The 15123-nt window shown below is 41.4% G+C and overlaps 1 protein-coding gene across 3 annotated transcripts in view; it reads right to left on the reverse strand.

The window, feature by feature from the left end:
- Positions 1-6559: 6559 nt before the first annotated feature.
- The window catches only part of REPS2 (RALBP1 associated Eps domain containing 2), a 96093-nt gene continuing 87529 nt past the window's right edge, over positions 6560-15123 (reverse strand). For all 3 annotated transcript variants that reach the window (XM_085211534.1, XM_085211525.1, XM_085211517.1), the window contains exons 15-18: positions 14449-14532; positions 11723-11868; positions 9560-9665; positions 6560-8671 (exon numbers count right to left, since the gene is read on the reverse strand). In XM_085211534.1, the coding sequence (XP_085067660.1) occupies positions 8603-8671; positions 9560-9665; positions 11723-11868; positions 14449-14532 (405 nt within the window). In that variant the 3' untranslated portion in view covers positions 6560-8602. The remainder of the gene's footprint in view (positions 8672-9559; positions 9666-11722; positions 11869-14448; positions 14533-15123) is intronic.

Below are 15123 nucleotides of genomic sequence, written 5' to 3' on the forward strand. Positions count from 1 at the left end.
ACTTGATTTCTTTCAGACAAAAGCTGAATTGTTATTTCTTCCCTAATGACACAAGACAACTATGTAAGGCAAGTTAAGTGATTTCTGAGTGTAGGAATGAGAGCAAGTCTCAGAGGGCTTTGCGAATTCAAAGAGAAGCAATAAATACATCTATTTAATGGGAATAAAAATTGAGATATTTATTAATTTGATTAGAACTTAATTTTGATGTCTCAATCTTCTCCTGCCTTTGATCCTGCTCCTATTTCTTCTTGAGACTAAATAGTTTAGAATACTAATGAAACACCTCTGGATGTAAAAACTGCCAGCAGAATTCTTCTTCTGTCTGCAAGTTTCCAGAGCCCAGGCTCAGCGTGACCATTACCATAAGCTGCAGAGCAGCTTGGGAGGTTGAGATTTGCCCTCTCAGGCAGTGCTCACAAGCAGTGCTGTTATCTGAGAGAGTGGAAATCAAAACAGGTGAGGTCAGAGGACAATTTTTATCTGTCTGAAGATGCACATTTTTAAGCATTGCTTTTCAGTGAGATACGGACTCTCAGTCAGCCAAGGCCTGACGTTCCATTTCCAGCACATGCAGAAAGTTTCCACGCAGCTCACTGAGAAACACCTGGTTACAGAATGTGCCTTCCACGGGACAGGGTGGCTCACAAAAATGTTATTGCTGTCAAATGATGCAAGCATTGAGAAAAGAGTGACAGACAGAGATTCACACCTCCATTTACAGGATTGTACAGTCCTATTTAAAAAATCTTCGTTGTCTAGAGATGTGGTTGAGGCCCTGTCCCTGGAGACACTCAAAGTCAGGTTGGACGGGGCTCTGAGCACCTGGTGTAGCTGTAGGCATCCCTGTTTACTGCAGGGGAGTTGGGCTAGATGGCCTTTAAGGGTCCCTTCCAACTCAAATGTTTCTATGATTCTGTGACATCTGGAGCATCAGCTCCACATGGTCTGCATTAGTGTAGCTGCGACTCAAAGATTATTTCTGTAACTTCTTCCAAACTCTGTCAAGCGCTCCTGACTGTCTGCACTCATGTCCTTAGCAGAGCACAGGTTTCCACAGATGGTTTCAATAAATGGCCTGCAGAGCTGACAGGCCGCAAGAAGTCACCAAACAAACTGCACCCTGCCAACATGTTGTGAAGAGCCCTCTGCTCTGTCACCTGCAGTCCAGGCTTCTTCCCAAACCCCCCCAAACCAGAGCAAAGCCACAAGCTCAGAAGAGAGAACAGAGCAGCCAGGCCTCCCAGACTGCTGACTGGGAACCTGTCAGTGCTTGGGCTCTGCTCGGACTTTCCAGCTCACGCAAAAGCCAGTGATCCAGTAACAGTGCCATCACTCTTCTGGCTGCACCACCACTGCTTGCCATTTCTTGTCCAGAGATATCTGGGTTATCACAGAATCATACAACCATATAATCATTAAGGTTGAAAAGACACTAAGATTATCTAGTCTAACTGCCAGCCCATCGCTACCATACCACTAAATCATGTCACTCATTGTGACATATACGGAGCATGACATGTCAGTTTGTGGGCAGATCTGCTGGGCAGGTTGGGTCAGCATGTCACCTTGGCAAGGTCCAACATGACCAGTGACTTCAGCAGCATCGGTTTCTTCAGTGCCCAGAGTAAGACACTCTGAAGGAACCTTTTTGTGTTGGCTGGGAGCGATGCCCGCCAGCACGGCTCCCCATGTACTCATGGCTTCGGGATGTGCACACCCCGCTGACCTGAGGCGGCTTCTATGAAGGGAAATTACTGCAAGAATTCCTTAATAAAATTGGAAAGTATCATTTCTCATTGACTATTTAGTGACCTTTAGGAAAAGCACAGGTCTGGGAAACAAGGCGCAGGTAAGATCACACGCTAGCTTTTCTCTTGTAGATAAAAGCATGAACCCTATAGCAAACAATGAACACTTTGTATCAAGCTGCTGAAGGGGAGTATGATTGATTTCACATACCCTCACTCTGTGACAGACAGCATGAACTACTTAAAGAATTAAGTGACCTTGGAATGAAATAGCTTGTATATCAAGTGGCAGTCCTACATATAATCCTCCTGATAGCGAGGTGTTCAGCAGAGCTTTTTTAAGCATGTTACTTTGGTGTGTGGGGCTGGAGCGAAGTGGTGGAGATGCAGCAACTCCTCTGCCACCTCAGAACTGTGATTACTTCATCTGTTCCCAAACAATATTTTCTTTCCATCTTGCTCCTACCTTTACAGGAGACTGACAACATTTCCTCTTTTTCCCCTTGCCTGATCCTTCGTGATAGCTGCTGTCATAGGGCTAGACACACTACCACTGCTCCACTGCTGCCCTTCTCTACAGACAAGGAGGGGCTGTGGCAGACAAGTTACCTGCACGTTTCCTCTGTTACATCCATGCTTCATTGAAAACCGCAGCACAGTGATGAGTAAGTTCCTTTAACAAACCAAGGATAGGAAGTAAAAAGTGACATTTCTTGTGATGTGCGGAAACAGCCTAGCTAAGGAAAGAATCACCCTCTTTCTCTCTCCCTCCCACGGAAGTAATATGTATCCTTGATGTTAAGCCCATCACATTTCTGATGCATAAAGCATCTTCAAAATGTCCTCAGAAAGACCTTTTTCCTGGCTCTCGCTACTTAAATTAGCAATCAATAAATGTAAACCAACTTGGGATCTAACTGGGAATTAGGATGCGACACTTAGAAGACTACTGGATTGGTGCAGCTGGGACACAGATAATGCCACTGTTTCCAGACGTGTTGCAGGAATACTGGGGATTCACTAGTGTACTGTGATTTGATCTCACATACCCAAGGCCTCCTGCTCAAGTATAAAGAAAGGGCTTTTGAAGCTTCTATTTCTTTTCTTTCTCTTTTCCACCAAGAACTACTTTTCTAGAGCAGGAAGATGTGTTTATTTCTTAAGAAATATAACGGGAATCCAAACATCGAAAGGCAACCTGGAATTGCATGAAGGCACCCTGGAGTGCCGTACAACTGTAAAAATTAAGAATGGAAAAGTCATCTAAATCCATTCTGCTGCCAATGCTGAACAGCTCCCTACAGAATATTTACAAGTTTTTAACGCCTTGGCCTTGTGCCTCACGTGCACTAGAGACATATTTCCAGGCCAATAAAACATCCCTTGTCGTGGCTTAAAGCTGTAAGAATTAATTTATCACTAATTATTTCCTATTTAAAGACCTGCTCTTTGGATAGCTGGGACATAATTCTTGAAAATCACACTAGTTGAAGTAGAAGTTCACCATCCCCTCCAGCTTGCTGCCTATGAAGGCCAGCCCTTCAGACATTTTAATTCTCTCTAGTTTCAACTCTCACAGCTGATGGGCTGCCCTTGGGATCTACCTGTCAGCCAAGGGGAGAGAGAATACCAATCGCTGGGGTGCAGGAAACAACTTGGTTCCTTTCCCTGCCCTCCTTGAGCACCTTCAGGCCAAGAGTGTGGGACACACATGGAAGGGCTTTTCCTGTGTTTGTGCTGCCAGGGTGAGAGAAAGATATACCTCTTCAGGCTTGTCATGGAGCTAAGCCTGAACTCTGACAACGTGAGGCCTGACAAAGGAAAGATGAAGGTTTGACTTAACAGAAACCTAAGGAAATATGATTTCACTTTAAATAAATCTCTCTTTGTCTCTCCCTCACATACACGCAGTCCCAGCCTAAGTGATTTCATCTTTCATAGTTGAAGGTCAGCCATCTCGAGCCTCTATTTTTTCCATACTGAGTCACAGTTACTACCCTCCCATCAGATCTGCACAGTCAACATCCTAAATAAACCACAAAAGCATGGAAATTTGAAGTTATTGGACACTTTTATTTTAATGTAGCACCCAGTTCCATATCACATACATTTTCCAAAATTAGATGGGCATAGTATAGAGTGCTATACATTTTGTAACTTACCACATGGACATTCTGCAGCTGTGAAAACAAATTGCTTAAATCTGGCTATCTACTTCATAAGTTTAAATTCAAATATATAATAGCTTCAGGGTATTTTTTTATATTAATAATGATAATGCTTGCAATACCATTTTTGCATTAAAAAATCAGTAACAGAGTAAAACATAATGCGTATGTTCATAGCATGTTATCAAGAAGATAACTGGAAAAAGTCTTAAACTACATAATTTCTTCTCAAAGGTACTACATCATTTGGAGATCTTTTTCCTAAAAAAATAGTTTTACTCTTCAGTCAATAAAATATGTGACTTAACTAGGGCCTCTTTCCCATCTGACTTTCATAACTCCGTGTATTTTCTTGTCAAGGACCGTGATTGCTGAAGGCCAAAGGACTGACGGTGCTGGAAAAAAGAGACCCCCTCAACCACTGGCTTGAATCTTCCAGGCTGTCTTTCTCCTATCCTGGAGCCCCAGAGGGAGGAAGGCAGCTTACATACATACCAGTGAAAGGCAATTTCCTTATCATGTCCACCTCCTGTGAAGTCTTCCAACCCCAGCCATCCCAGTGGAATTATTTTCAGCCTGAGTCATCATCGCCCTGCATTGGTTAGCCCTGACAGCACTGAGCTGTGCACACATCAACGAAAGCCGGGCAAGTTCCTCTCTCCAGCATGGCTACAGAGTTCCTAGCAGTAACAGTACTGCTGTACACACAGGAAAAGTTCAGAGACAATCTTGCGAGTTGAGAAGGATATTTGCCAACTTACCAACAACAGGACTTGATCTACTAATTCATTAACATTTTTGCTACGTCAGCAAAACTCTATGGAAGAGAGAATGGAGAACACTCGAGAAAGAGGTGATACCGTTTCCTCTGCATTCAATATTAATTTAATAAATAGGAGAAGGGCATTGATCACCAAGGACTGATGTTTTTTTCTCAGACAGTTTGTTCAAACGAATGCTTGTGAAGTAGAAACTGTTTACCTTGCATAATTATCAGGTCACTGTTTATATTTAAAGGCTCCAATAAAGATGGCTTCATTTATGAAGGTAACCACTCACTGTACTTAGCTAGGCATTCTTCCTCTTTCTTACCACATACTGAAACAAATATAGAAAGTTATTGGATGTAACAAACACAAACAGATCCATAAAGAAGTGCACAATCCCTGGAGGTGTTCAAGAAACATTTAGATGTTGTACTGAGGAACATGGTAACATGGCTTAGTGGGAAATACTGGTGGATTGTTGGACCAGATGATCTTAGAGGTCTTCCAACCTATGATTCTATGATGTGTGAGTGAACACTTACACATACAATCTCACTCCAAGGAAGATCCTTATCTGGGATGTGCAATAGCCTCTTTAGGACCCTGCTCCGCGCAGTCTTGTGGACAAAACTATTCAATTGTCCAAACTGGAATAGCTATAAGAAAGCAAAGACATAAAAAGGTGCACTTTGCATGGTCAGTGCGTGCTCCCAGATGTTAGGAAGCTATGTTCTAGCTTCTCTTTTTGGGTATCCTACCTTGCTGGAGATACTCTGCTTTGTACTAATGCTTACAGAAAAGGAATCAAGGAAAGCAAGATTTGGTGTGTAGGAAGCTGCTCTTGCTCCCTAGTTAGGCACAAGCAGGTCCCAGCTTCTGTTCTGATCCAGGCACTCCTGGCTTAAAGCTGATCACTTTCTTGTGATCTGTAAATCTGCAGTACTGGATTTAGATATGAATTTTGACCAGTCAGAGTCTGGTCTGTTAATAGTAGCCATGGGCATAGCTGCATGAAACAACTGTCAGAAACACAGCTGCATTATGCCTTCTCCTGTCTCTCTCAAAATGTTAACAGCCTCCCAAAAGTGGGGAAGCTTTATTATTTTGGATGGGATACCACAAATGTTTAAGGACTAAGAAACGCAGAAGAACGTTTTCAGGCAACATATGCATAACACAGCAACATTTCTCCTTGAATATCCTGTTTTGATCTCCATGTCAACTACTGTATCATCATCACAGCAAATACTACACCATACAGAATATGAATTAACTCATATTCTAGGCCTTAAAGCTAAGCATGGCATTTGATTGCACCTCTCAAAATCTAACCTCGGAGACAGTGAAGTTATAAATTTACTAACTCCTATGGTAGACTAACAACTAAGTATATACTTCTTTGTTGGTAATCAGGTACTTTAGGTGGAAAAAGACAGAAAACAGCCTTTTCTACTCTTGGATATTAGGAGGAAGTTTTTCCACACAGAGCGTGGTGACGCACTGGAACAGGTTGCCCAAGGAGGTCGTGGATGCCCCATCCCTGGAGGCATTCAAGGCCAGGCTGGATGTGGCTCTGGGCAGCCTGGTCTGGTGGTTGGCAACCCTGCACACAGCAGGGGGACTGAAACTAGATGATCATTGTGGTCCTTTTCAACCCAGGCCATTCTATGATTCTACGAATCTTTGAACACCACCTATTCAATGAATAACTCAAGTGAAGTAAATGGAGGATGACACCAGAGGAAGTCCCTATTAAACGTGAAATAGTCACTCACTGTCTTAAAAATGCAATATACATATTGTTTCTTCAGAATCATTGAAAAGTTTTCCTCAAAAATCACACATAAAAGAAAAAACGAAAGGTGCCATATGGTTATTTCCAATTTAATAGCGGGGGTTTATTAACCAAACGCAACATGAGAACTAAAATGCAAACACAGAAGAGCACTTAACCTAAATAAAATTTCAGGAATGACTCAATGTTACAAATAAACGATGCTAGTTTTCAAACAGCACCACTGACAGCACAAGGACAATAGCTCTTTTGCAGCTTCCCAGGAGTCTGCAGCTCTCACATTTTGTCACTGATCAGAAATGACCATCTGACTCCATCTAAGCAACAGTCCCACAAAAAAAGTCCCAAATCCAGAGAAAAGGCTGTTGCTCATTCACAAAGTGATGTTTAGTATAATCAAAAGCAGTGTGTTATACAAACAGATTTTTGTTAACAATTCTGCAGTAAGTGTTGAGACTAAAGTCACCTTTAGAATTCTGGATCCATATCCCACATCCGCAACCACTGCAGCAAAAATAATATGTTTCCTCATCACTTTACACTTTCCCGTTGATGTCATTTATCTCCAAACAAAACTCTTGGCTGTTCTGATGCCCTCCGATATCTCACTGCAGCCATGCTATGACACACCCCAAAGGGAGGCCACCTACTTATTTCAAATTTGCTCCTCTTTCCTCTCTACCCCAGAGCCATCATATAGCTAATGGGAGAATGTGTAAGACCAAAAATGGTCCAAAAAAACCCCCAATCTGTTGCACAGTTTTTGCAAGGTGTATACTTATATTAAGTCAATAAACAACTGGATATGAAACACAAGCAGCATTGTGTTTAAAATGACTAACAATTAGGTGACATACCCTAGCAGCACAGCATACATCATATCCATGAAGGGAGCAAGGTTCATAATATCTCTGAAATCACTCAGTATAAGAATATTGGCCCCTTAAGAGATAAAGCAACATTAATTAGACAGCTTCCATCACGAGAACTGAGATCAAAGCCAATGACCACTGCACCCATGAAAATTTTCCATGGAGTTCAATTGGCCTTGGAGCAGACCAGGTAAAAACAATAATAATAATAATAATAATAATCTTTGTTTCTTCATTTGAAAACCAGATGGGCATTAGCAGCTTCATCCTATCAGTGGTATCTCCAGTGAGGTGCAACAGAACCTGAATGAAAGCCTGCGGTACAAAGCAATTGGTTCCATCATACATTTTACAATCTCATGTGAAGCAGTTCTGATCTCTCTCTTCTTTTAGAAATACAGTTCTTACACATGTACTTAAAACAAATTAGCAGCTGTTAAAAAAACAACAAAGCAGACCAATACAAATATACTCAGGACAGCTTTTACAAAAATGCCCAGAATGCATTTTTAACCTCTTGTTAGAAATACACTGTTGGTTTGAAGAAATTTTTTATGCAGAGACACCGTCAGTTGCAAGCAACTGATCAAATATGAGTGATAGGAAAGAGTTATAGCTCAAAAAACAGATTTTTTTTTTGTAATTTCCAAAATAATAAAAATTTAATATTTTTACTGTTCTCTCTTACGAATTGTAACTTATAAAATACAAGTTCTCTAACATTAAAATACATCTGTGATTGAATAATAAACAGCACTAAGAAAATAATTATCTGACACATGATTGTGGATAGAGACTCTTTTCATCTAATGTGTTGGATTCCTGCTGTGCTTTCAATCCACACGTCCTCTACCATCCTACAGGAACTGGTAACATCCAGGAACCCATCTCAGAGGATGGGTTTTATATTTAAACACCAATTCTGGAATTATGTACCTCTTAATATTCAGGATAGGAGGCGTTGCAAGAATATGTATAAATCAGGGACTCTTGGCATAAATAAAATACTCTCATTCATTTCAGTGGCAAACTGCATTTACACGTTAGGTTGGGAAGAGGGAGAGAAGAGGGCAAAGCACCTGCCCAGAGCCATCTGACAGTTTGGTATTTGCTTTCTGTACCTTCCCCCTCTGCAGAGGCAAGCAGGTGCAGCAGGGTGTGGAGGGCAAGCCAGGGACCCCACCACGTCACCTTGGTGGTTGCAAGGCTGTTGGTGCACGTGCTCTGCTGCTGCACAGTGAGCTGGAGGTCACAAGACGGTTACAGGGCGTAGCTGCTCCAGCTGCGTTTCCAAGGCAATTCGTTCCTTGTGGACCTCCTGGAGGATGAAGAGAGATTTTTTTCAGCACTTGCACATAACCCCACACCCATGAAGAGCAGCCTGGCAAATTGTTGGTGCTGAGAAGAGGTCCGGGGCTCCGCTGTTCCAGTAATTCTCCTTGCTGTCCCAAAACACCACACCACTACCGCTCAACCACAGGTAATAGAAGTAATAAATAGGTAACAGCATAGGCCTATTATGTGAATCAAAGCACACTGAAGGTAGCATATGGAAGAAAAGAAAGACTATAGATAAACTCAAGCAAGTGAGTTAAGAAATTATGTTAATATTGAACAAGGAATCAGACTTCCATCTTGACTAGAGAACAAATGTAACTGGGGGTCCCTTGCCTTTCCCAGGCAAGTGTGTTCATAATACACAAGGAAAGAAAAAAGCCATAGCAGATATAAAGCTGAATTTGGTTATATCTTTGGACAGAGGGAACAATAAAAACCAGAATATTTATAAGAAAGTAGCCCCTTAAGAACATGTTAAAAGACAAGCCAACAGGTGGAGAGCATTGTTTAGCCAGTCCATGTACACCAAATGTGTGACTCCAGGAGACAGCGATGGAGCACAACTGATCAGATGACAAGATAGCTATACCTGTGGTGGGTGCTACCATCTCATTACCCAGACTTTTCAGAAAGACAAGGTACATCCTCTAGACTTATTCCAGCTGCCAACGAAGCCATATGCACATAGGTGGTAACTTTTCCTGGAATGTCTAATTTTAGCCACACATACAATACAGTTATTCTCTTCCACAAAGTTAGGAAGTAACGCAGTAGGTTTCATCTGAAAGGATGAAGTAGATTCTCTGCTAGCCCTACCACACAACCAATTGTAGGGAGCTCTGTCACTGATTTTCAGTGCATTCCTTACCTTTAGCTGCTGCTGGAGCTCACTGTTTAACCTGGCGAGCACAGCATTGGCTTCTTTGTTTTTTCGTATAGCAGTCTGAATAGCCCTTTTCTGCTTGGAAGTCTGTCTGCCAGACAGATAAATAGAAAACATTTCAATTAACAGCCCCAACAACAGTGACTGATGCCAGAAGACCAGCCATCCATTCTGTGCGTCTACACACTATACACACCGGAATATGCTTCGAAGATAAGTACAAACTACATATTTAAATGAAGAAAAATGTAACCCCCAAGTGAGATGGGGGTTGAAAGTAAAGTGGTCACACTCCTTAATTCAAGTGACAGAAACATTTTAGGCTGTCTCAATTATTTTAAAACTTGATTCAGCTTAAGAAAAGCCCTTACATAGCTGTACTTCCTGCAGTGTCTGCATTTTAGCCGTTTTCAGACACTGCACAGTTTAACAATTCAGGAGTGGTTAAAAGAAAACACAAAAACCATTCTATTCAGAAAAAAAAGGACATCGGTATGAAAATACTGTCTCAGATTATTTTGAGGACTTACTGATTCTAGAGCTTCTTCACTTAGAAAATTCATCTTCCCCCCTCTTTCCCCTCCCCCCCAAAAGTAGTTATTTCTACCAAAACCATCTGATGTCACAAACAGATACAGGTAGATGACTTACAGACTTGTCTTATCTCTTTGGCAGTGTAAATGAAAGATTCCTCACCTATTATCATTATGACTTTATGACCCACGGTGACTGAGTTGGAGGAAATTGCTATCGGGCAGTTAGGTATAAACAGAGACAGCTCAATATATAAAGACCGATCTACTCTAAGAGATGGAGGTAGTGAAAGGAAAAAGGAACAAAAATATAGAAAATAGTAGGTGAATATCCAAGCCTCATTCCAGATAGGTTACTTTAATGTTTTACGTAAGGCAGCAAAAGTTATTCAATGATAAATTTTATGTAAAACAGATATCCTATTTAAATAAGGTCCATAATGGTATGCTGTCTTCATTAGCTCACTCTCTTAACAGAGCTGATGGCACTGATCTTTACAACAGGTTCTTTTGCAGCGCACTCTGGTCTTTATGCTATTATCTTCCAGTGAACCATCAGCTTTCTGCTTCACTATTTTGCTTCAAACTGCTCTCCACAGGCTATAGAGTAAAACCATCAGGAAACAAACAGTAGCACACACACAAACAAAAAAAAAAAACAACCCAGGAAGATACAGCTCCATTTGAACTTCTAAGGAAAGTGATCGACAAGACAGGATTAAGTTGAGACATTAACAAATGCTATTCTCTGTCTTTGAACCACTATGGAATTTGCACTCCTAAAGGACAAAGCAGCGCATCCTATGAGTCTTATCATTTCTTCTAATCTCCATCTCTGAAACATAGATTTGGTCTGCTGACAAATGGCTTGCCAAGAACTGCTCAACTGACTGGGGCAGCTCCATGTAGTTTCACGCTGAATCAGATGTCTTTGTAAGGCTTTGGGTGAAAGCAGGCTAGACAATTCCTATTGAGGGAGATGTATAGATGCAAAAGGGCTTCAAATGCCTTCACTTACCATTTCTTGTTCCCCTTCTATACTGCTATTAAATACATTTACATTGAAATCCTATAAGTTTTGTTGCTAACAGCTTCAACCTGTTTTTATGAGAGCAAACAACACATGCTGGGTTTGGTACTTGATTATCACAGGTGGCCTATGGCTCATTTCTAACCCTCCTCGTGAGGAAAAAATGTCACAAGGATACGCATCAAGCAGTCAACAACTCAGATTCTTGGGCACTGAACTTGCTCTATCTGTCCAAGCAAATGATCAAAATTCCATAAGGTTTGTGCAATGTGAAAACGCACGCTCACAATGCTAAAAGGAGTTGACTTAGAGATGCTGACTGAACAGTAAGGCAAGGCTTGCTCTTCAGATGTGCCTTACCAGGCACAGAGATAGGACAAATCAGGACCTTTTGCAGAGGCTTATCAACTTAGAGTCATTACAGCTTTAGTCTGCACTGGAGTGGACAGACGAAAATTTCAGAAACCTGTATCTTGTGAAGTATTCTGAAAGCCGGAATTGTTAAGCACAAAATCACGCAAAGAGCAAACCCTGCCACGTCAGATCTGATGGTGCAGTTAGGCATGCATGGTATAGCTTGTTTACTTTTGGACTGGGAGGTGAGGCTTTGCTGCTGGCAGGGAAGAGGTCACATTTACGGTAGGAGAAAGCTCAGGGGTCTCCAGCCCCTGCACCTCTGTCCGGAGCTTCCTGCGGGCCGGCTTGGAGGGCGGTTGAGCAAGAACAACCTCCTGCAAGGAAGAAGCACAGCAAAGTTAAGTCAGGTCGTATGCGTCCCATCACCAGGTCGGGACAGAAATTGCTGACATCTGGCCTAAGCTTTCATAATTTAAAGTGGTACAGGGCTTAATCTAAATTCGGTAATAGCCTCTTGGGTTTTTGACTTAGTTCAAAGGAACAATAACTCCTATGACCCTTTAACGAGTGAAACGATTACACTGCTGTTCCATCTTCATCTGGATGACAGGCTCTTCAGAACTGGATTGCATTTGGGAAAGGGATAGAAGGGGTGTGAATGTATACACTAGCCCTAAGTTGGCCCCAAATCATCGTGACCAAAGCAAGATTTATTTCTAATTGCGCTCAGTCAATAGAAACCAATCATCAATCATTTCCATCCCATTTCCTACCTCAGTCCTTCACCCCCTAGCACACATTCTCTCCCTGCTTCCCCCCCAACTCTCTGACATGAATCAACATCGAAAAAAGCTTAGAAAGACACATGCATAAAATCATCCATGCAAAATCAACATGTTGGAAGTGTAGAAGTCCAGTTATATCTCTCAATAAATTACATCGTAGAGAGAGTCCACTCTGCAGGTAAAACAAAAAGCTTTAGATTTTTATGCCTTTAAGTAGTAAGAACTGTTTTCACGCCTTTAAGTTACCTCTTTTTTTTCTTACTTTTTTGCAATGGGAAGTGGGTTTAATACTTTATAGCTGCTTTTATGCTGAAATATAAATATGTGCCTTTCAGAGCATTTAATTACTAGATCGCTTCTACAAGCAATATAACTTTTACTGCTCTATTTCAAGAATGAGAAAGCTAAGACTCAAAAAAATGAAGTGATTTGACAAAAGTTACATATTTGATATCACAATTAACAGCAGAGATCAAGTTTTACTATCACTTGCACCGTGTATGCTACTGGGTCAGACTATCTTCCTTACTATGGTTTGGTCATTTGTTAATAATATAGGAGTAAAACTAAACAAAGAAGCATACAGTGACAAAGCAATCCTAAGAAAAGGAGCTATGGTAAACAGCCTGACTCAGCAGAAGAGACTAGTATGACTGGCACAGCACCAGAAAAAAAACCAACATAAGGCCATTAGTAATTAAAATTATTAGAAGAATTAGAATTATAAGGAGAGAAGGGGTCTAGACATTTAAAAAATAAACAGTTCTGCCATTACTTTAAAAACAATTCAGAATATGATGAGACCTTTTAATCCAGACATCAGCATATCAGCACTGCACAGAACTCAGATAACATTGTGCTCTGAAATCCTATGCTTGCACATAGCTCATGATGTATGGCAGGAAAGGAACTTGTGTATGCCTTCAACAGCTATGAACTACTGGGATTTCAAGTACGCAACTGCAGTCTACCTTAAAACTCCAACATACTTCAAAATCCCCAGGATTAATCTATGTTCCATTTCAAGCACAGTACTGGAAGAAATACCTAATACCTAAAAGCAAAAGGGCTCTTTGGCTGTTGTTGCACCAGCCCTACAAGCTGAGTCAGCAGTGTGCCAACCACGTGCTTTCTGCACCCCACAGCCAGGTGCTGCTCTGTATTTTTGGGTGCCCAGTGGGAAGAGGATGAGCATGAAGAAGGTGAACCACAAGAATTTCACTGTCCCAACAGGGCTGTAATGTAGCAAGAAACAAACAGGGCTAGGATAGAAATAGGATGTATTGAGCACAGGTGGAGCTAGGACACTGCCTGGAAAGCTTCATCACGTACAGGAATGGACACTAGAGCATTTGTCTGCACCTCCCATTAGGGAGGAAGTGTGATGATGCTCCCTGGCAAGACGTGTACTAGACGTATCACCTGACAGCAGTTCTTGATTGGGATGAGCAAAGGTTTTGTGTATGCTCTTTGGATGCTGAAGGGGGAGGAGAAGGGAGGATCTGCCTTTGCCCCCTATCAAAAACCTGTTTTGTCTAAGGCTGATGGAAGGAGGCACGGGGAACATGACCAGGAGCAGGGAAATGCTCACAGACTCTGATGGGGCCATTCCATTCATAAGCCAGGATCTGTGAAGAATGCCACTACAACTTCAGTGATTACTTCATACAAATTGTGTTCATACAAAAGGATATTAGAAATTGCACACTGTAAGCAAATATTTTGAGCAAATCTCCCCCACTGTATGTACACTTTAGTAGCAGATTCTGACTTACATCAGACGTTTACATCAAAACTGAATCCTCAATAACTGTAAGCAAGAAGTGCATCACAATTTGGAAGAATTACAGTGAGAAAGGGGTCAAGCACAATCAAATCCTTTTTTGTCTCCCCTAAAGCTTCACAAGCCCCCTATTGATTTGAAACAAATGGCAAGCTCCCTTTCTTCAAGCACGTGCATTGATGTGTATGTACTAAGAGCCTTCTTAATGATTTATCAGAGCTGATGTCACACACCATCCCAGTTCTCTCTAGTGCCTTGACCTCCAGAGAAGGTAAACATGTAAAAACGTAACCCTAACCCTCAGTTTAATTGCTTTAAATCTTAAAACAACTACGTTTGTTGATGAAGGCAAATCAATCAACAACGGTACAACACGCAGGTCTCACCTTTTTTGCTGAGCTGTTTTCTTCTGTCTGGGATGGGGGTCTATTCATCTGAGGATGTAATTCAACCTCAGATACTTGCTCTGTCTGTAACAACAAATCAGTCATTTACTACACCCATAAAACAACTAGCAGTCACATGCAATAACATCAGTGAAAGAAAACATCATACACAAAAGAAAAGTTACTTTAACAATTCAACGGGAGGGGAAATAGAGTCCTAGGGTGACAGCTGAATGGATGACATATGTATTTTGTTGGCTTCTAATGAAACTATTTTCTTGTGTTTCACTGTGCTAGGAAATAAGAGAAAAAGTGTTGTATTTTTTTTTTTTTCCTGAGAAAAATTAGGAACTATATGCATCTCTAAATATAAATGGCCTTGTTCCCAGAATTCCTTCCAGGGCTCTCCCTGAGGCCTAGGTACTCAAATGAAAAACCAAGGTGAGGGTGGATAAATGCTAGAAGGATCGTGGCTGCACCCCATCACCTTATCACCTCCTGAAACAGATGAAAATTCACTGGCGTAAGCCTCTATCTTTGAAGCTGGTAAGGCTGGAGTGAGAAAGTATGAATTATACCAAAAATTCCAGTAAAGCTACTGAAAACACCAGCCATAAAAGAAAAAGGCAAATAATCTTCTTCCTTCCTCCTTTCTCATGTTTCAAACAGAAACCA

Source organism: Meleagris gallopavo, chromosome 1 (genome assembly GCF_905368555.1).
Source record: "Meleagris gallopavo chromosome 1, MGAL_WU_HG_1.1, whole genome shotgun sequence".
NCBI lineage: Eukaryota > Metazoa > Chordata > Aves > Galliformes > Phasianidae > Meleagris > Meleagris gallopavo.